The sequence below is a fragment of the Chenopodium album genome, chromosome 20 (assembly GCF_948465745.1).
Source record: "Chenopodium album chromosome 20, dcCheAlbu1.1, whole genome shotgun sequence".
In the NCBI taxonomy this organism is placed as follows: Eukaryota; Viridiplantae; Streptophyta; class Magnoliopsida; order Caryophyllales; family Amaranthaceae; genus Chenopodium; species Chenopodium album.
The window spans coordinates 7,533,123-7,554,707 of record NC_137853.1 but is presented as its reverse complement, the minus strand read 5'-3'; the positions used below and the strand labels follow the sequence as shown (position 1 = coordinate 7,554,707).

General features: G+C 36.8%; 3 protein-coding genes across 3 annotated transcripts; all 3 read left to right on the top strand.

The window, feature by feature from the left end:
• Positions 1 to 495: 495 nt before the first annotated feature.
• Positions 496 to 2,916, top strand: LOC145596729 (protein neprosin-like). Its single transcript, XM_081652937.1, has 7 exons — positions 496 to 618; positions 709 to 801; positions 884 to 1,114; positions 1,586 to 1,741; positions 1,930 to 1,983; positions 2,191 to 2,325; positions 2,478 to 2,916. Exons 1-7 carry the CDS (start codon positions 496 to 498, stop codon positions 2,832 to 2,834), a joined length of 1,149 nt encoding a protein of 382 aa, XP_081509063.1. The 3' UTR covers positions 2,835 to 2,916.
• Positions 2,917 to 3,831: 915 nt separating this feature from the next.
• LOC145597984 (heptahelical transmembrane protein ADIPOR3-like) lies at positions 3,832 to 7,827 on the top strand. Its single transcript, XM_081654266.1, has 4 exons — positions 3,832 to 3,964; positions 5,450 to 5,697; positions 6,412 to 6,736; positions 6,817 to 7,827. Exons 2-4 carry the CDS (start codon positions 5,450 to 5,452, stop codon positions 7,468 to 7,470), a joined length of 1,227 nt encoding a protein of 408 aa, XP_081510392.1. The 5' UTR covers positions 3,832 to 3,964; the 3' UTR covers positions 7,471 to 7,827.
• Positions 7,828 to 13,968: 6,141 nt separating this feature from the next.
• Positions 13,969 to 21,585, top strand: LOC145597954 (putative DEAD-box ATP-dependent RNA helicase 48). Its single transcript, XM_081654233.1, has 10 exons — positions 13,969 to 15,061; positions 15,533 to 15,639; positions 16,517 to 16,572; positions 16,662 to 16,886; positions 17,062 to 17,268; positions 17,395 to 17,481; positions 18,309 to 18,404; positions 18,493 to 18,708; positions 19,234 to 19,416; positions 20,850 to 21,585. Exons 1-10 carry the CDS (start codon positions 14,061 to 14,063, stop codon positions 21,078 to 21,080), a joined length of 2,409 nt encoding a protein of 802 aa, XP_081510359.1. The 5' UTR covers positions 13,969 to 14,060; the 3' UTR covers positions 21,081 to 21,585.

The following is a 21,585-nucleotide window of genomic DNA, read 5'->3' as shown; positions in this document are numbered from 1 at the left end:
TTGTGTTGTACTTGATCCGAAATTAATCAACCAGCATGTTTGTCTAATTGCCTCACTACTCTATTAGAGATTCCCTCTTACGCTTGTGTCATTTTTGTTTACATCATTTGGGTTGTCATATATTCTTCTGTTACTTATGTTGCTGAAACTTTTTATGTATGATTAATAGTCAATTTTCTAATTATATGGTCCTATAGCAAATTAATGTGATTAAAATGACATTCTCTATAGAAAGCTCAGATATGTTTCATATGTAGAACTATCTCCTGCCACACCAATGTATGTATGCTTTCATGTTTTGGTGAATTTTTTCAATCTACTTCTATCAAACATCCTCTTAGAAGTCTTAGCTACAAAAGCAGCAGAATGCCAGTGTTCTAGAAAGAGTGTCAGGAGAAGCAGCAAAATTGTTTTATTTCGTTTGTCTTAATTTGTTAATTTTTTTCCTTTTGTTTTCTTTCTAACAATTTTTGTTTCCATAATTCAGCTTCAAAGATGGTTTTGAAAGCTATATACAAGTACATTCTTTTGATATGTTTCCTTCTGTCAAGTTTTGAGGCTGCTTCTCTTAAGTTTTCGAGGAAAGGTGGATCAGAATCTGCTGTAAAGACAATTAAGGTGGAATTTTTGCACTTATTTCTATAAAACTTGGTTAAGGCGTCTCATTCTTTAGATAAGTGTCATTTATTTTAGCTGGATGGTGTACAGACTGTGTACGGGGATATATATGACTGTATAGATTTTTACAAGCAGCCAGCATTCAATCATCCTCTCTTAAAAAATCATACTTACCACCCACAGGTGCTTTTCTATCTTTATTGCTGCTGTCCCACTTCCTCCGTATTCAATTTTCTATTGACTTCTCCATATTATATTTGTGCAGACGAAGCCTACTGCTAGGCCTAAACAGATCCAAAACAGCAATATCTCTTTGATGATGAATGAAAGACCAATTGACGTGTTCCGGTTAAAGGATGGAGGCTGCCCTCCAGGGACAGTTCCCATTAGAAGAGTTAATGAAAAAGATGACCTTTCACAAACCAATGTGCTTCCACACCAGTCTGTGGAAGAAGTGAACCCCAATCGTGGAACTGAATACATATCAGGAACTGTTGTAAGTTTAAAGCTGAAATATAGGGAAATCAATCAAGTGATCAGCATTCATTTCTATCCAAATATGATTATGATCTGCATAGTGTTCAAGTGTATCTAGGTATTTTCACAGAGGTTTATAAAAGTTTTCACCCCTTCCTCCTCTATGTCGCCCAGAAAATGAAATTGTCTGTCCACGTTTTATTTTACTTCTTCTGTGACTTTATTCCCTTAATATGTTTACTATTATTACAGTATAATACTAGGAGTATTGTTTAAACTTCTTTTATAACTATACTCTATTTGCACTCTATAAATCTATCATGCTCTTTTAGGCAAGGGTATGCCAAATATTTAAGGAAATTACTATATGATCCTGTTTATTCTTTTGCTTGATCTTTTGTGTTCTTTTATGCTTAATTAGCATGGGATATTTCCTTCACCTTGTTGGATGTGAAATTATATCTGATTTGTATTGTACTTTGTGATTTAGTATGCACTTGGTCAAACAAAAAGCAATCCTTCAAAGAGTTATTCCGGAGTTGGTGGTGTTTTTAGTGTTTATAACCCAAGAGCTCTACCATCCCAGTACAGTTCAGCGGAAATCATTCTCAGGGGTGGTAGTGATTCCATAATTGCTGGGTGGACGGTAAGTGATCTGATTTTACATTTAATTGTTTGTCACTTTGTCATTTATTCCCTTTTGAGGCTTATGCTTAGCTGGTTAAGACATCTGCTTGCACCATTAAGCAGAAGAAAAAAGAGGTGAATCTACTTGTTTATTTGTATTGCAGAATTTACAGGAGCAGTTTTTTTTTCCTTTTGCTTGTTTCCCAGGTTAATCCATCCAAGTACAATGACAACCGGACAAGGTTCTTTGTATATTCAGTTGTAAGTCAGGGCTGACACTATTAATCAAATTTTTTTTTATTCAAATGATCTACGGAGAAGTCAGTTTTGGAAAGAAAAAGATTCTGTAGGAGTATGTTAACAAAATCTGTCCTCTCTATATATAGATTATAATGGCATGAAGAAGAATGCTGATATTAAAGACTTTATTGACCAAATTGCTAAATTAATCTATAATCATTTCCACAGGCAGGTGACTCACGCTGTTTCGGCTCTGGATGCGGGTTTGTCACTGTCAGATCGGATATCCCTATAGACTTTGCCTTGCACCCAATATCAAAAAAAGGAGAAAAAGTTTACATAAACAAGTTCTTTGTTTATCAGGTGAATTTCCAAATTAAAATACTTTGTAATTGTATGGTAAGAGACAGGCTGCATTGTTGGGGTTCAATGTGAAAACACTTTGTTTCTTTTCTGATTTCAGTTTTAATGAAAATGTAATTTTCTAATTGCCATATTCCAACCATATGCAATAGGAGAAGCCTTCTGGAGATTGGTGGCTTGAAGTGGGATATTCACATCCAGTCGCGCTCGGGTTCTGGCCACAGAGGATCTTCCAAGGCCTGCAAGCGCCAGCAACTTATGCTGCATGTGGAGGAGAAATAAGCTCAATAGCAACTCTGTCACCTCCTGAAATGGGAGCTGGTTCTTATCCTGATTTTGCTGCTGCTTTGCTCGTTGATTCTTATTGCAAAGATTTTGTCGTGGTGGATGAAACCTATACTGTTGTCGATGTTGCTGATTCTGAAACCTATGGAAATAACGCTAACTACGGTGTTTACGATACTCATATGAAGAATAAGCAGCATGTAGTCACATTTGGTGGTCCGTGATTTTTTAGGTATATTATGAAAAGGAGATTTAATATCTGGGTTTATTTACTTTGGTCAAGATTGATGAAAAGAAATATATGAATTTGAGCCGATCCATTATAATCTGTCACTTTTTTGTTTTCTTAATTTTCATCTACCAAATTTAGCCATTTACTCCATAATTTTTTAAAAGATTTTAGCCAGTTATTGATATAATCGTATTATGTCAATTAGTATAGGGTAGTTCTGAAGTATGGAGTATGAAATACCGTGGACTTATAAGGTCGTGCATCAATGCATAGACCATGCAACATACTTAAATTAAATATCAAGATGCAATTTTAGCTGTAAGTCTGCAACATGAGCACTATTCAATTTCTCGAATATGATAAGACTTGGCCATTCAACCTTTGTGATGGATATTATGGAGTAGGTTATAGGTTTAACTAGGTTAGATCTCGTGTCATGCGCGGTAATTTTTAATATTTATCATTAGTTTAATACTACTATTTAATTGCAACATAGGATGAAAGTTGTGTAATTATAAAATTAAAAACAAAAAATATATGACACTAAAGAAGACTGAGGGAGAAATTCATACATGACTAAAAAAAACAATAGATTATATCACAAAGTTATATATATATACTCCGTATTATTGTATAAAAGAATAATATCTTTGTTGATTGCTCGATTGTGTATAAATGACTAACGGAGTTGATGTCCGTTAATCATTTAAGCATTTGGTGATATTGTTGTTAAATTCGAGTGTATATGGTGAATTTGAAAAATTTTCTAATGGTAAATTAACCTGACGGGTATTTGGTGAAAAATTCGTTATTTTTTATATAAAAATAAAAAATCCCAGGCGGTGTAGTGTTGCTCTGTTTTGCATGTCGTTGTAGATAAATCAGTCTCCTCAAAATATCTCTGATTTGTTTGTTCCTTTTTGGACTCTAAAGCTATGTCGTCCTTTTATTCATCATCACCAATATTCATGGTTCACAGCTTTGACACTTGTACTTGCTCTTTTGTCAACATCTTTCTTTTTAAGGCAATTTATTTGTTTGCCATCAAAAATATAAAATAGGAAAAAAAAAAAAAATATTTCTTCAATCCTATAATCCTCTCCAATTGCTCGTCAATTCCAGGTAAATATATCCCCTCAATTTTCTAGTTGAAGCATAAAGTGTAATTACAATAGATTGTTCAATTTCCTCGCCATTTTATTTATGTGCTTTTAATTAGATTTTGAATTTATGTTTTAGCATTTCATCATTACTTTAAATTTGGGTACTTGTATTAATTATGACTACATGATGATATGGTAGTGACGTAGACGAGATTTGATTTCAGTTGTTGCGTTAGTGGTTGTGTATCACCCCATGGCTTTAACCAATTAAACAATTAGATTCAAAACTCTAGCTTTAGGATGCTTTTAATTTATTTATTTATTAATTTTTGGCCTCTTTTGTGGGGTGCAATGAAGGGAGAAATAAGGAGAGAATGCAAGTTAGTGTTTTAGTTGAATTATATTATTAATTAGCTTTACAAATTATTTGACTACATGTTTAGGCAATGAGATTTGATTGTTGATGGATATGTTTGAATATTTGATCCAGGATATTGTGAATGCCTTACTAAGTTAGAGGAAACTGTGAAGTAGTATGATTAGAGTTGTTGGATATTGAGTTGTTTTATGAGAAGTCACACAAGGGTATTATGTAAGGTTCTAAAATGAGTATTTGGGTATTGCAAATGAAGTCGAGGGGGTCTATTCATTGGCATATTTGGTATTAAGGTTGACAATGTGGATTGTTGTGCTTGATCTTGTATGGTAGTAGTTTAGTTGTTGTTATGAATTCGCGGATTGGAGGGTACACATATTTTGAAACCTTCTTTTCCTATTTACTATTATACTCTCTTTGCCCCTTTTGAGGTGAAGCTATTATGCTCTCTTTGCCCCTTTTGAGGTGAACTCGCCTCCTAAGTGCCCCATTGAGGTGAAGTTGTTTATTATTTTTTGGTTGAGGGGTGTTGATGAGAGAGGAAACTTATTGGATCAAGTGTAAGGGATGTAAGAGAAAATTGTGATCCCTACTAAGATTTGTGGTAGGGACCATACTCAAAAGGGATAAATTTAAAAGGAAACTGAGCCAACATTAAGGAACAGAGGAAATAATTATTTTTAAAGAGGGGAGGAGGAACTTCATATAATCCATGTTTATTTCGTGAATGCGTTACATTTGTTGCACATGTTCCAAATGATTTCATGTAATAGTTTGGTCCGAGACTGGTGTGTTATAAATTATTGAATCTTTAAAATTATATGGTCTTTTGAGCATCAAACTGCACTTTGGTTGAATGAGAAAACATGAGCATTGGAAGTGTAATTAAAACTGTTATTTCAATAGAAAAATGTCTCAGCTGCTTCCAAATGTGGCTTAAACATCAATTTCTTAAGAAAATAAGAGCTACATTTCCACTTAAGTGGTACTATGTATTTACACTCAAAGCTTGCTTCAGTGTGATTTTCATATATTTTATCTTTCAGTATTTCAGTTGGTTTAAAAGTGATATATAATGTATGCCGTTCCACCAATCATTTGACACCTTGTTGCATTTTTTTTTGACAGATGGTGTCTTCTTCACACATGCTCAACAATCAAGTTGATTGTGAGAATGAGGAAAAAATCTCTAGAGGAAACAGGATAGGGAAAAAGCTATGGAAGAAAGTCAAATATGAGCTTATAGATTATCATAACTTGCCTGCATATCTTAGAGACAATGAGTACATCTTGGGTCATTATCGATGCGAATGGCCACTGAAAGAATTGCTATTAAGCATCTTCGCCATCCATAACGAAACTCTTAATGTTTGGACGTAAGAGTTTCACACATTTTTCACTATCATTATTTATGGCCGTGTTGTCTTGCACTCTTGGTATTACATTTGAGGGAATGGGGCATTATTGTATTAATGCATAATGCTCCTTGGAATATTATTTTTGAAGGGATATGATTAGTGCAATATTATTAAGGTAAGGACATGGATACCATCAAAACATAGGGGAAAATCTCACAAGGACTACACTCCTTGGAATATGATACATTTGTTCTATTCACCATCTCTTAGTCTCTTGCCTTTGTTTCATTTCTGTGTTTCTATTTACTATTTTCTAAAAATCGAAAGATTTCCAATATCATTTTCATTGATTGGAATCACTCATTTCAAACCCATGGGTTTGGTTCCTTACCTGTTACTTCAAAATTAAGGGAAAATGGGTTTCTTAAGTTGTTTTCTCTCTAGCATGATGTGTAATTCAATATTCATACCTTCTTAATTGTCATGCTTAACTGAAAAGGTTTGGTGATTCTAGTTGAATAACAATTGCTGCAAACACTGAATTCTGAATGCGTGTTCTGTTGCCTTTTCTTTTACTTATATTCATATCTTACAGATTCATCTCTTACATATTTGGGAGTTTTATTTGCCTTATTTGTTATTTATTTGTTTTGGGGGGTAGGGGGTGAGGTTGTTTGCCACTTTACCGTGCATCTATCTTACGGTCTTAACAACTACTAATTTGCATTACAGGCATTTGATAGGCTTCTTTCTTTTCCTATCCCTGACCATATACACAGCAACTACAGTCTCAGATGTTTCAGATTACTACCCTCTGCAACACTTTGCTGAGATGCTCAATAAAGTTGGGTTGCATGATGTTCACTCAACGCTTGTGAATTGCCTCACATCTTTATCTAAGATGCCTGATTTTGGTAAGCTAAGTGGTGAGTTGATGGCATCCCTTACGTACATGAATTCACTCTCATCGGTTTCTGGGTGGCATATTATGGAGCATTTGTCAAACTGCTTGCCTGAGCGTTTCTCTCATTTAAATGAGACTAATGATCATTCCTTGGTAATATTTCGCTCTTTGCTATACCTCGTAATTAGTTGTTGAATCCCGAGCCCTTTTAATGGCAAATTGTTTTACTGCAGTGGAGTGTGAAAGATAATTTGATCAACACAATTGCACCTTTGCCATCCCATCCAATCACAAGATGGCCTTTCTACGCCTTTTTGGGTGGGGCCATGTTTTGTTTGCTCGCAAGCAGCGCTTGTCATCTGCTCTGCTGCCACTCCAAGCGGCTTTCTTACATTATGCTGAGGTTTGACTATGCAGGCATCGCGGCCCTCATTACAACCTCATTTTACCCTCCGGTTTATTACTCCTTTATGTGCAAACTATTTTTCTGCAACCTCTACCTATCATTCATTACAATATTGGGCATTGCAACCATTGTTTTCTCTCTCTCCCCTGTCTTCCAGAATCCAGAATACCGGAGCATTCGTGCTTCCTTGTTTTTTGGTATGGGCGTCTCTGGTGTTGCACCAATTCTACACAAGCTGATATTGTACTGGCATCAGCCTGAAGCATTGCAGACCACAGGTTTAGAGATTCTGATGGGAGCATTCTATGGCTTCGGTGCATTAATATATGCCAAAAGAATACCCGAGCGATGGAGGCCAGGGAAGTTTGATATTGCAGGGCATAGTCATCAACTCTTTCATATTCTGGTGGTTGCTGGAGCTTACACTCACTATCATACTGGACTCATGTACCTCAAGTGGCGAGATTTGCATGGTTGTTGAGAGATTTATATTAGTCATAGGAATTGTTCTCTCATAAACCTGCTATCAATTTGTAAGTAATTATATACGAGATCTAGGTGATGATCAAGTAGCCATCACCTTAACTTCTCAGGTCATAATGCTCCTCAGTTTCTAAGGCTAAAATAGAGGCCGACATGCCACCAAAATTGCGAGCTCGGCTAACGATATTTACTAGGCTAACTGGCTTTGTGAGTTTAGTCTTGCAGCATGACATTGTACGGTTGTACCACTTACTAGTTGTAAACTTGTGAGGGCAACTATATATAGTTATATTATGCTTTGTATACTATACTAAAACACTTGCAGCTTAAAACAAGAATGACAATTTGCTTTTTACAGTGCAAAATGTACTTACTTAGTACTTGAATGTTTAGTAATTCACAAATTCTTATATGGGGTACCAAAAATTAAGAGAAGGTTTTGTGTGAGTCCGTTTCACGTGAGTCTGGTTTTATTGCATACTCTCATCTCCTACCCACTGTCACTGCCAGCCCTATCAGCGGCCGGCGACCTTCTCCCTCCCAACCTCCGGTACCGGCGACCCTCCCCCACCACTGACCAAAAAGAGCCCAACAAACACGATTTTAAAGTCGTCAATTGATGAAGCATAGCCACAACTCCACCACGCACCACCGACCCAAAAAAACCCAAACCCAGACCGGCCGTCCTCCACCCTCCTCAACCTAGAAACGCAGCAATTAACAACCCACCTTCCTCAAATCGCAGCAATTAAACACCACCGTCATCGAACGTTGAACGCTAAACCCACCGTCGACGTGCTGCGATTTGGGTGCGCTTTGATGGCTGCGATTTAATGGTTCGATTTAAAGGAGTTGATGGTTCGATTTGGTTGTGGTTTAGTTGTATGTAGCAATTTGGTTTGATGGCGATTTGATGGTGGTTGTGGTAGGATTGAGGTATCGCCATTTTCATAGAGGAGTGAGAAAATGTAAATGGTGGGTCGTTGAGGAGAGAGAAAGAGAGGAAGGAGAGGTTTTAATATCTGACCGTTATAATCTAATTTCTGACATATTTAACCTATTTTCTGATATGTATAACCTATTTTCTGATATGTTTATTCTATTTTCTGATATATATAACCTATTTTCTGATATATTTAACCTATTTTCTGACAATTATAATATAGTATATGATATTTATAATCTAATACATGACCATTATAATCTAATTTCTGACCATAATAATCTAATATCTGACTATTATTATCTAATTTCTAAAAATTAAGATTTTTTTTCTTCAATTTTTTTCTTTTATTTGTATGACCGGACTCACGTGAGTCCGTTCTACACAAAACTTTTACAAAAATTAAATTGTCCGGCTTAGTTCAACTTTAATCCTTTAATTGATAACATACTTCAGAGATTTGAATTTCTTTAGATTTTTAAATCATGTACGTACATGGATTTTTTTTAATCTAATCCGTAGGTTCTTTATATGAGAATATTATTCTTATCCGTGAATAGATCTAGACCATTAGAATCTTAAATATAAGGTTGACATTTTTTTGTCACTAGAGTATATCATAATTGTAAACAAGGCATTCCTATTGTTGCATTGCCAATTTTGAGCTCAATTTGAAACCTTATTCAATTCATAAGAACACCAAAACCTTTTAACCGAACACCTTTTTTGGCTAAAAAATAAAGACCTCGCAAATTGACTCACTTTTTTTTTTTTTTTTTTTGAAGGGGACGCAAATTGACTCACTTTGCAACACATAAAGCGAGTTATTTTTGTTGCATTTTTGACAATTTTGAACTCAATAAAGAATCTAAAGAACCAAAATGACCCCAAACCTTAACCGAATAAATGCGACATTGTATCTAATCCATTACATCATGAAAAACAAAGTTTGGAGGTGGATTGCCATTTTGTTAGAGAAATTGTTAATTTGGGTGTCATTAATCTACCATATTTCTTTCCTTCAAAAAAAAAAAAATCTACCATATTTCTATATGGATTTATAATTAACTAATCAATCATCAATCAATCAATCAATAACATAATACTAAAACAGACACCAGGAATGACACATGTCACTTCTTGGTGTTGTTGTTTTCCCTCCAAAACTTTTTTTTTCCTTTTTTTAAATTCACTTTCTAAAAAAAATTATTTCTTTATATTATTGTGATTCACTTATTTAAAAAAAAAATTCAGTTTTTTGGTTTTTGGTGTTTCTCACTTTCACTTAGTTCACCCTTTGGATTACTCCCTCCATGTTTTTTTAAGTGTTACAGTTTGACCGGTACATACTTTTAGGCAATTCAATTGACTTAAATAAAATAAGAGGTAATTGGAGTATTAAAAAATTGTAGTAGTAAAAGAAAGATAGTAGGGTTAATAGTTTATTGAAAAGTAATAAATGTGAGAGAAAAAATATAATAAAAAAGTATTGGTGGGTTTGGGTGGGGACCATGAGAGGAAAGAGATATAATATTTTAATGTAATTTTTGGCCAAAATAGGAAGTGTAACATTTGTTAAAACACGGTCAGATTTGGTAAGTGTAACACTTACAAAAATTTGGAGGGAGTAATTTGGATTCAGGGTTAAATTTTAGGAAATTTTCACATTTGCTACCACTAAAAACACCACGCTTCACATTTGCTACCTGTTTAAATTTTTTTATTTTATTTTACTACCACCTAAAACAGAGTTTGTTAAAAATCACTACCACATGCCTTATTCTGTTACTATTTCCGTTAGTGGGCCCACTCCACCGTTAGCCACTCCTCCAATCACCTTGCAGCCACCCCTCCTCCTCACTGCCACCCCTCACCTCCCCCCTCCCCTTGCCGGCGTCGCCGCCGCGCGAACCCACCCCCTCCCTTTCCCCCGCCAATCCCCCTTTCCCCGTTCTTGAGCTCCGACCCCCACCCCGAACGAAAACCACCCCCTTTCCCCTTCCCTCCACCGGAATTCGGCCCCCCTCCCCTGATTCCCCCACTGAAATTGAACCCCTCCCCTTCCCCTACCCTTTTCAGCCGTCCCTAACCCTAAACCACCAGCCCAAAACCACCCTAAACGAATTTTAGGGTTTCGTTTGTGGTGGTGGTTTAGGGTTAGGGATGGCCGAAAAGGGTAAGGGAAGGGGAGGGGGGTCGATTTCGGTGGGGGAATCAGGGGAGGGGGGCCGATTTCCGGTGGAGGGAAGGGGAAAGGGGGTGGCGGTGGTGTTGGTATGGGTTTTGGGGGTTACGGTGGCGGTGGTGGTCTGGCCGCCGGAAGGGGGGAGGGAAAGGGTGGCAGATTAGGGGAGGGAGAGGGTGGCAGATTAGGGGAGGGGGTGGGTGGGGTTGCTGGTTTTTTTTTATTATTTTTTTAAAATCTTTTTAATTTTTTTAATAAACTTAACGGAAATCCTAACGGATTCCGTTAAGTGGTAATGATTTTTAACAAAGTCTGATTTAGGTGGTAGCAAAGTAAAAAAAAAAAAATTAAACAGGTAGCAAATGTGAAGCGAGGCGTTTTAGGTGGTAGCAAATGTGAAAATTTTCTAAATTTTAGGGATAAATTAAAATTCAAACTTTTTTTAGTGTAATTTAAAAATATGAAGATTTTTTATTTTTTTTTTATAGTTTAAATTAACATTATCACTTGTTATAAAATTTTGTTATAATCGTGCGTTGCATGGGACTTAATCTAGTGATTTAGCTAAATTAAAGTGTACAAAAAATTTAGCGACAATCCATGTCTTAAGAAATTTTAGTAGGACATTCTATATATTAGAATTTGATGAAGAATACGGAGTAAAACTGTAAATAAGGATGAATAATCTCTTTAGGAATGAGGGAGTATATTTCTTTGTGCGACAAGCATGATAGGGTATTTGTTTGCGTATTCTCTATAATAGCATAGTACCCGTGTGATGCACGGTTTGTAAATCAAACTATTAATAATTATTAACCCGTAGGGAAAAAAAAAAGATAATTCAATTAATACAAGGGCTTATTTACTAATGTTGGATACAAAAATAAAGGATCGGAATGTAATTCGAATAGTATTGTAAGTTGTTAGTATTTTTTTAATTTCAATTTATTAATTAATTGAAAATAAATGAATATTGCTCCACATAATTATATAAGAGAAGAAGATTCCTTCATTTCTATCTCCCGTAGAAAAAAAAAATATTACAACTTCCTTATCTAATACGATTGGTTAATACTTGTATAATTTGGATACTCCATGAATTTAATTTAATTGTACATTTGTTCATAATACTCTTTTTTTTTTTGAAAGAAATAATAGTCTTTTTTTAAGGCTTGTTTACGATATGTTACAAGTTCAAAAAGAATTTTAATTGTGAAAAAAAGTCTTAAATAACACGTCGTACAAACTATTATCGTACTCACTAGCCTCCAGTTGTTTAAATTACATAGTTTGCACTTTGCAGCTTGTGAGGGAAACTTTGGCAGAGGATTCTCCTACTTTGTGGGTGGTTGATGATGAAAAATCTTGATATGAAAGAGCGTAATATCAAACAATGTCGTAGGAAGATTTGTGATCGCCATTACACCGCTGCAGGCAAGGTTCTTTCTTCTTCAGATGTTGCTCCTTATAATGAGGGAACTCTTGCGGATTTACAGTCAAGTACCATAATAATTCTATTATTATTATTAGTGTGGTGGTTTTGCGGTGGTTCAGGGTTAGTGGTGGTGGTTTCCAGACCACCACAAAATTAACCCGAAACCACCACCAATCACCCTAAACCACCGCACCACCCGACTCAATCTAAACCACCCCTAAATCAACCCAAAACCACCCTCCACTAACCCCCAAAACACTGGAAATCAACTACCACTTACCCCGATCCAACTCAAACCCACCCTTACTCACCCCAAAACACCCTGACCACCCTGAACCCACAGTACCACCACTCACTCGACCTAATCCCGTCGAACCCACCCCAAAACCCCCTAAACCAGTTGAAACCTTCCACCACTCACCCGAATCTACTCGAACCTACCCCAAAAACTCGTAAACCACCCAATACAAGCCCAACCATTAAGAGAAGAAGAGAGAGAGTATCTGATATAAAGACAGAGAACGAGAGCGTTAGAGAGAGAGAGCACGCGACGTTGAAGGTGGTGGATGCCGGTGACGTTGAAGGTGGTGGTCGGAGGAGTTGTGAGAGGTTAAATGGATTTTTTGAGTTTAAGTTGATTGGATTTTGTTTGGGTGAATTGAATTTGGTGAGAAAAATTATGGTAATTAAGTTAAATTATTATTCTAATGAATTCTGATTTTGTTATTTAATTGTGTTTATGATATCTTGAGTAAGGGTATTTGAGTAATTTAATTAAAAAAATTTCTAAAAAAGGAAAGAATGGGAAAGTTGCATCTAATGTGAAATTTCTGCTTTTGACAAAAGTTGCATATAATATGTCCTAAGTAGGGATGACAATATTAAGTGGATATCCACTAATCCGCTCCACTCGCAATAAATAAATGGACGAAAACCCGAATTAAATAGATGAGAAGCGGGTGACGGATGAAGCGGATGATGGATCGGATCGGATGTGGATGATACTTTTTTCACCCGCTAACCATCCACCCACCCGTTTAACACATATTAATTTTTTAATCTAAGAATTTTAATAATAAAATAATAATAAAATATGAAATGTGCAAGAAAATTATATGTATTATTTGTTGCAAATTAATTTTTTAAACAATATATTGTTATTGTTTCCTTTTTTTTGTAATAAAATTATTGTACAAATAACCGAAATTAAAGTTTATGTGAGTTTTTTTCAACTTTAATACTCATCCATTAGTCATTCGTTCCACCCGTTTCATCCGCGGATGATGGACGAACGGATATGGATGATGGGTGAAGCGGATGACGGATGGATGTGGATGGAGCGATTAGAGTAATGGATGGATGCGGGTGAAGCTCCACCCGATCCGAATCCGATCTATTGCCATCCCTAGTCCTAAGGTAGTAGTTATTGATTATTAATTGATTGGTTCATTTGTTTACCTCCAATTAGCTGACATGTGTTAGTTCATCCATCACACCTGCATCTTATATTCTCATCTAATCACTCATTAGACTCGCAAATTAAATCGACTCACTCATCTTCGTAGGTCACTCGCCATCGCAAGTGACCTTTTCTAGACCTTGACTTGTCACCACTCACCATAACCATGGAAATGACGTCAGATAGGATCAGAATTGAATTAATGGGTACATGTCGTCATATTTTACAAACAACTGGGTAAACGACTATTTCATCCAACTTCAACCTAAATTACACCGGTACGGGCGGTACCCCAAATAAAATGATAAAAAAGACATTATTACCCCTTGATACACAAGTGATTTATCTCAAGCTGATGAACTCGAGAAAATACAAATTTATCAATATGAGTAAGGATGGGTTCCTCAAGTGATTTATATTGTTGATTTATCTCCATTTTACCATTTGATTTGGCTTCCTCAATGAACTCAAAGTCTCAAACCCCTCACTCACTTCAGTCAACTCTCTCTCCTCATTTTGTCTCCCGCTAAAACCCTAAACCCTCATTTTCCACAAAAAAAACCACCATGATAACCACCGTAATCATCCGAGAATCATCCAGAACCTTCCGAAACCGCCCACCCTTCTCTCTCCTCTGGGCCCGACCCATGGGCGGCGGGCCTCGAACCTTCCCAGGCGGGCTCAACAAATGGCAATGGAAGCGCCTCCATGAGAAGAAAGCTTCCCAGAAAGAGAAGCGCCTTATTGACCATGAAAAGCAGCTTTACCAAGCTCGTCTTCGTTCCCAAATCCGGGCCTCCGTTTCGGGCTTGCCGGAGAAGCCCGAAGGCCCGTCTCATTCACCCATGTCACCCCAGGAGCATATCAAGGCCCTTGCTGATCGATTCATGAAACCGGGTGCTGAGGATTTGTGGAATGATGATGATGGCCCGGTACATTCGTCTCCCCGGGCCGAATCGAATAAGCCGAATGATCCGGGTATTGATCTTAGGAAGTTTGCTAGTGATGGTAATTTTCAGCAAAAGAGGAGTTTTTGTAGTGAGATGAATGATGATGGTATTGGTAGTTTGATGGGTTTTAGGGGTAATTTGCAGAAAATGAGGGGGTTTTGTGAAGGGAGGTTGATGGGGTTTAAGGGTAATTTGCAGCAAATGAGGGGTTACTCTGGAAATGTGAAGGGGAAAGTGAAGAAGAAGTTTTATAAACATATAAAGGGAAGTTCGTCGAGTGAGGATGATGAGGAAGATTATGGAATATTGAGTAGTAATGCGAGGTGGCCGAGGTTTGTTTTGGAAGGGAATGAACTGGGGAGTGGAGAGAAGGGAGGAAAGGGTGATGTGAAAAGTGTGAGGGGGTTTATGGGGAATGCAGCTTTAGGGAAGTATGATGTGAAGGTAACGAAAAGGCGGATTGTGAAGGAGTTGGAGGAGTATGCTGAGCAGGAAGATGAAGAGGGTGATTTGGCTGAGAAAATTTATGAGATTAAGCAGGAGATCATTGAGAGGAAGCGGATGGAAGAAATTCAAGAGGTGACCGAACATGATGAGTTTGTTGCCTCTGGAAAGAGGTGGGATTGTTACTTTGTTGATAATATTATTATGCAAGGTGTTTGTCAATTGTTATTACTGATTGTGTTATATATTTGTTATTGCCTTTTGATTCGCGTGCTTATGTTGACAATTGCTGCTTATTAGGTAGGGAATTCATAAACTACTGTTAGATGGTGTAATTGCTTGTATTGACTAATGTAGTATGAGTTGTAGATGTCTTAAGTGGCCACATAGAAGTTGGACATGAAAGTCTGAGATAGTATGGGTGTTTTTAGTTGCTTAAGGGTAGCTGAAGAAGGGGGGTGGGCGCATTGGTCTTCGATTATGCTTCTTGATAATTATATCCTTAGCTGCCTCGCATTGGTAAAATTGATGCTGCTTTTTTTTTTTTTGCTTGTGATACATAAAAGACTCTAAGAACTTCAATTAATGTACTATATTATTTTCAAGCTTTATCTTATAAGCTATCTTCTTAATTGTTGTTTCAGATTTGAGGACTGTGGCATATCACCCTTGACAATTAAGGCTTTAACTGCTGCTGGCTATGAAGTGATGACTAGGGTTCAAGAAGATACACTGTCTGCTTATCTTGAGGGTAAGTTACTGTCAAACTTCTGTTCACGTTCTTGCTTCTGCAATTGCCAATGTGTGTGTGTGTGTTCAATGGATAACCGAGGGACTTGCTGTGCCTGAGCTCTGCCATCTTTTGGATTGATTTCAGCCAAATTTTCTTGCCCTGGTCTATTCTTAGACTATTAGAGCCGTTAGAGACATTGGTTTAATTGTATTGAATGGAGTCTAGGAGTGGTGTGGTAGAGAGTAAGTATATCCCACTACCATGGTATGGGTAATACTATCCAATACCACAATTTTTTTTTTCCCTTTCCTCTTCATCTTCTTCCTTCCTTAAACCCTTTTCCCCACTTTCATGGATAGCTCCCATTGCCGGCCAAGCCTCCGCCCACCACACTTCACCTCCGGCAGCAAGAAGCCCACCCCACCAGCTACTACCTTGGTCGAAATCAAAAAATACGCAACTACCTTCATTAAAAATCACCGGAAACCACCCAAAAAAACATAATCCAAAAACGAGAGACACAAAATTATGGCTCTAGCCATTAAAAACGGTGAGTTCTATGCTGGAAATCGCTGAGTTCGGTCGAAATTGACGCCGCTAATTATTTGTCGGTGCTTAGTTATTATTAATTTCTATACTGTTAATATTGGTTTGTGTACAGTTATTCTTGGTTTTTATACTGTTATTGTTAATTTATATACTGTTATTGAGAGGCAAGAGACTGCATTTTTACAGTATGAGTAAGTAATACATGAAATTACATTTTTGCCCCTGGTATGGGCCCAACGAGCCCATACCTGGTAGTGGTCTATCACTACTCGTGTGGTAGATGTCTATATTACTTTTATTAAAGTCTTATATTCCATTATTTTGACTGTCATGTTTTCTCTTCTAGGTAAGGATGCTTTAGTCAAATCTAGAGCCGGGACAGGAAAAACCACCGCTTTTCTGGTATACAATTGTTATCTCTTTCTTTTGGGGTTATATAGTTCTCTTTTTATATAATGCTTTACTGCAGTGGCCTTGTTAAATAAAAACAGCTTCCTGCAATTGAAACAGTTTTGAAAGCTATGCACAGTGACAAAGCTAAGCGTGTGCCTCCTATATATGTTCTTATTCTTTGCCCCACGAGAGAACTTGCTAGTCAGATAGCTGCAGAAACAAGGGTTTTGCTGAAGAATCATGACGGTTTGGGTGTCCAAATGCTAGTTGGTGGTACACGTTTCAAAGATGACCAGAAACGCCTGGAATTGGATCCTTGCCAGGTGCATCTTTTGGTCTAATTTGTTTTTTTCTTTTTCTTTTTTTTTGGTAGCAGATATATAACAGGCCAATTAGATATCTTTAAAGCCATTCTATTGTTCTGTAGTGTGTCAAGCAAGTCTTCTTTGCATATTCCTCTGACAATTTTTACTGACTTTCCAAACTTAAACCTTGCAGATTTTGGTTGCTACTCCTGGTAGATTACTTGATCACATTGAGACCAAATCAGGCTTGTCTACAAGATTAATGGGACTTAAAATGCTCGTACTAGATGAAGCTGATCATCTGCTAAATCTTGGGTTTCGCAAGGACATGGAGAAAATTGTTGATTGTTTACCTCGTCGACGACAGTCTCTGTTGTTTTCTGCAACAGTGCCAAAAGAGGTTGTTTTTTTTATTACTCTTGCTTACACCAGTATTTTGGTTTAAAATAGCAATTAATAAGACAAGGTGTTCATAGCTTTTTTTTGTTTGCACAACTGCCGGTCTTGATAATATCTTTATTTTCAGGTCCGTCGAATTTCTCAGCTTGTTCTTAAACGGGAGCATGCTTTTATCAACACTGTGGATGCAGGTAGTCCAGATTCCAGTTTTAAGGTACTTTGCTGGCACTGCAATGAACTGCTTGTTTGTGATTGTCTTTGCTAAGTCATCATTCTCCACCCAGATGACGTGCTTATTTTTTTATTTTGAAGTACTTTATAGTTTTAACTGCTAAAAGTGTGGGAAAGCTTTTCTTGGAGAATTTTTGGTTTGATTTGGAGTTCTTTAGCAAAGGCTTAAAACTTATTGCTCAGCATCCTATTTCATTAGGTTTTGCTCAAAATTGTGTCAGAGACTCAGAGTTTATAGCTTTGCATCTAAGTCACTTTTACACCTAAGGGAAAGGAAATGAAAACCCCTAAATTCTAATTTTTTTTGGTCGGGAAGAGGAGAAGTTTTCTTCCACTAATGTTTGGCTGGCCTACGGAATTTAAATCCCCACCTCACTTACTCACATCCTTGATATTTGCCCTCTTACAACTATACCACAATAACTACATTCCCGTTGTTTTCACCACATCATGTCCTTGATCTCTCCTAAACTGTGCACGGATGCATCCATGTGTAGGATTGGCTCCCCTCAATACTGAATTGGAAATTGGTGTTCCTTTTCCATGAATGCCTGTATGCAACCTAGTGGAGGGATTGTTTGACAGCTGAGGTTTATTGCTATCTTTCATTGGCGCACCGTATTTTCATTTGAAGCCAATATGCATGTTGTTGATTAGTTTATTGTTATCTTCTCAAAATCTGAAGTGCCAATTGATTTGATTGAGTATTAATATGATAAACATCATTGTGCTGTTTTTGAAATTGAGCAATTGCTGTAAGGGTACTAGGGAAGGGATTATCTAATTATTATAGATGAGTGCTTTATGTAGGTGAAGCAGACTTACATAATAGCTCCCCATGATGTGCATTTTCATGTAGTATACCAACTATTGAAGGACCATATTACAGAAATGCCAGACTACAAGGTAAGGAGGTGTTCTGCTTGTCTGAATTTGATCAGTACATATGTCACCTGTTTCTGGTGTGTGATGGAGTGCTTGAACTTGCTTCCAGGTTATCGTTTTCTGTACGACTGGAATGGTGACTTCACTTATGTACCTTCTCTTCCGTGAAATGCGTTTAAATGTTCGGGAATTGCATTCAAGAAAGCCTCAACTTTACCGATCTCGTACAGTTGAAGAGTTTAAACAATCAAAACGTCTGATTTTAATTTCATCTGATGTATCTGCTAGAGGAATAAACTATCCTGATGTTACTTTGGTTATTCAGGTATGCAGTAACTTATGATTTATACTTTATATAGCCACTTTTATTCTTTTTAAAGTTTCATATAAGCTTTGTTATAGATTTAGCCTATTGACCAATGACCAAAATATAACGTGCACTAAGGCAATATGGATTTTTCTGTGCTTTATAGTGCGCGTCTGCTCCACCTTTTTAAAATTGCCTCACCTCAATTTACTAAATATAAAAATCGATTATTGCTATACTATATAATAAGCGGTCTTTTGTGCCCTCTTTGAAATTACCTCTTTGGAAATCTCAACCCTAACCCAATTTTTCCAGGTTAGGCTCAATTTAAGCTAGCAAGTTGGGTCAGCTTTGGAACTCAACATGTATCTTGACCTTGTCAGAATCTGGAATCATTGACCAGTTTAGACTAGTATAAAGCCTTCTCCGGAATATGGTCAATGAAATTAGCATGTACTTTTGGGCAGATAGGCCTTTGAGTAGATTATTATTTTGTATCCAAAATTTGCAATTATTTATATATAAAGATGTGGATATTTCCAGGTTGGATCTCCCTCTGATAGGGAGCAATATGTACATCGCCTTGGGAGGACTGGTCGTGAAGGAAAAGATGGTGAAGGCATTTTGCTGCTTGCTCCATGGGAAGAACATTTCTTGGAGGACATAAAGGACTTGCCTGTTGAAAGGTCTTCTGCACCACATGTTGACCAATATGCAAGATCAAAGGTTTTATTTCTTTCTTGTAGCTTTCTTGTAGTATCCTGCTGCAATATATAAATACTACTATTAAGCTTTGACCAAGAGCTAAATACATATGTGGAAAATAATTCTCTGGTTTATGAATTCTGGTATTCTGCATATTCACGTTGACGCTCTGCTGTTCTTGTTGTGGCATTGATTTTGTGGCAGTGGGAATTGGGGGATTAGAGATGGGGATTGGGAATTCTGAAAAATATTGTCCATTCCTTGTTTGGTGAATTGATAGGAATAGGTTTAACATTTTTTAAGCGCAAACCCCCCCACCCCCCCTTTTGTGTTGTTGCTATTTCCATTTTATACCCTCTTCACACACGCTGAGTCATGGTTCTTTTGTTGAAAAAAAATAATCTTCTTAAAATTTCAAGAATATGAAATGAGAAATAGATAGATCAAATAAGGGTTAAAAAAAATTAACCAAAACAAATGGAACATGTATTGTAAGCTTGACTTTTTTTTAAGAATTCAGTGATGAGGTCTTAACTTTAAAATACGTTTATTAAGGTGCTATTAGCAAAACACAAGATACTAGCTCATAAATAAAAGGAGTAAAAAAAATAAGGTAATTTTCCACATATTTTCCCAATAATATGTAAAATTCTAAATTACCTATCCCTTACTCATGAGCCCACAATATAATTATGCTAATCAGTCCATAGAATATACCATTTCCCATTTTCACTTGTTTAACCAGATCCAACCATCAGTAGTAACAAAGATAAACATAATATGAACTTGTTTGAGTCTCTTTGCCTTATATTGTGTGTGGTGCTTGCTACTGCATATATACATATAAAACCTATATACAAGGAGGTAGGTGGGGCACTAGGCTAGAATGCTAGATGAAGGCAATATTGTCATGAAGTGAATAGAAGGTTATTGACTTTATTGTTATATCCAAGTAGTGTATGTTTCTGGGCCAAATATAATGCAAAAATATGGTTCCTAAAGCCATTCTGAAAGAAATCATTTGTGGAGAAAAAGGAGTGAGTGCCTTGTTATAAAGAAGGGGAATGTAAACAGGAAACTTCCCATGGAAAACTGAAAGTGCTTAAAGAAATTGAGGAAGAAAGAAAGTCACATATAATACAAGCGTTTTTTCCTTGTGGATTAAGGTGGTCCTTTATTTGCTATCATTTATTTGGTGAGGGCTGTGTTCAAAATCCGGTTTTAAAGTCAAGACTAAGCTTGAAGTCTTGATCCCGAAGGAGAGGGGAAATAAGAAAAAAGAAAGATTGATAATACAATTCTCACTCGGGTTTCTTTCACATCGGTTTTACATCATTTTTGGAATCGAATTATTACTACAATTCTCACTTGAGTATCTTTCACATGGTCATTCATTATTCTTATGTATATAAAATATTACTACAATTCTCATTTGGGTTTCTTTCACCTTGCAGATGGTGGATTCAATGGCAAAGATTGATACTAGTGTGAAAGAAGCTGCGTACCATGCTTGGCTTGGTTACTATAATTCTCTTAGGGAAACAGGCAGGGATAAGACCTCACTTGTGAATTGGGCAAACCAATTTTGCGAGTCAATTGGGTTGGAGAAACCTCCTGCACTTTTCAGAAAAACAGTTGTGAAAATGGGTTTGAAAGATATTCCTGGCATTCGTGTAAGAAAATAGCACACTTCAATGTTCAGAGTACTTGGATAAACTTGCTTCAGTTTTTTTATAGCCTGGAAGTGCTGTCAAAGATATTCAATACAAGTATACAACTAGGGAACTGAAAAAGCCAAATTCTCAGCCTGACAGTTGGCCGGGGGAGGCATGTATACAAGAAGGAAGCTTGAGCTTATTGCAAATGGGTAAAATCTCCCGTGCTGCAATTGAAGTGGGAATGAACCTTATTCTCAAACGAAAAGAAAGAAGACAGCGGCAACTGTTTTGATTGTATGCACAACTCTATGACAGCAAAATGAAATATGCCAATTTTAGGCCATTTCACCAGTTTAGGTCCCTGTAGGAGCTCTGAATGGGGCCATTTTTTGGGAAGTTCAGCAGTTTATACGGAATAGTTGGTTGTACATTCTTCAGTTGATTTCTCAGTTAAAATGTCATATACTGATCATATTCATCTGATTTTTTGTAACTGTTTCATTATGTCTGTCTAATTTGTTGCTCCTGCCTA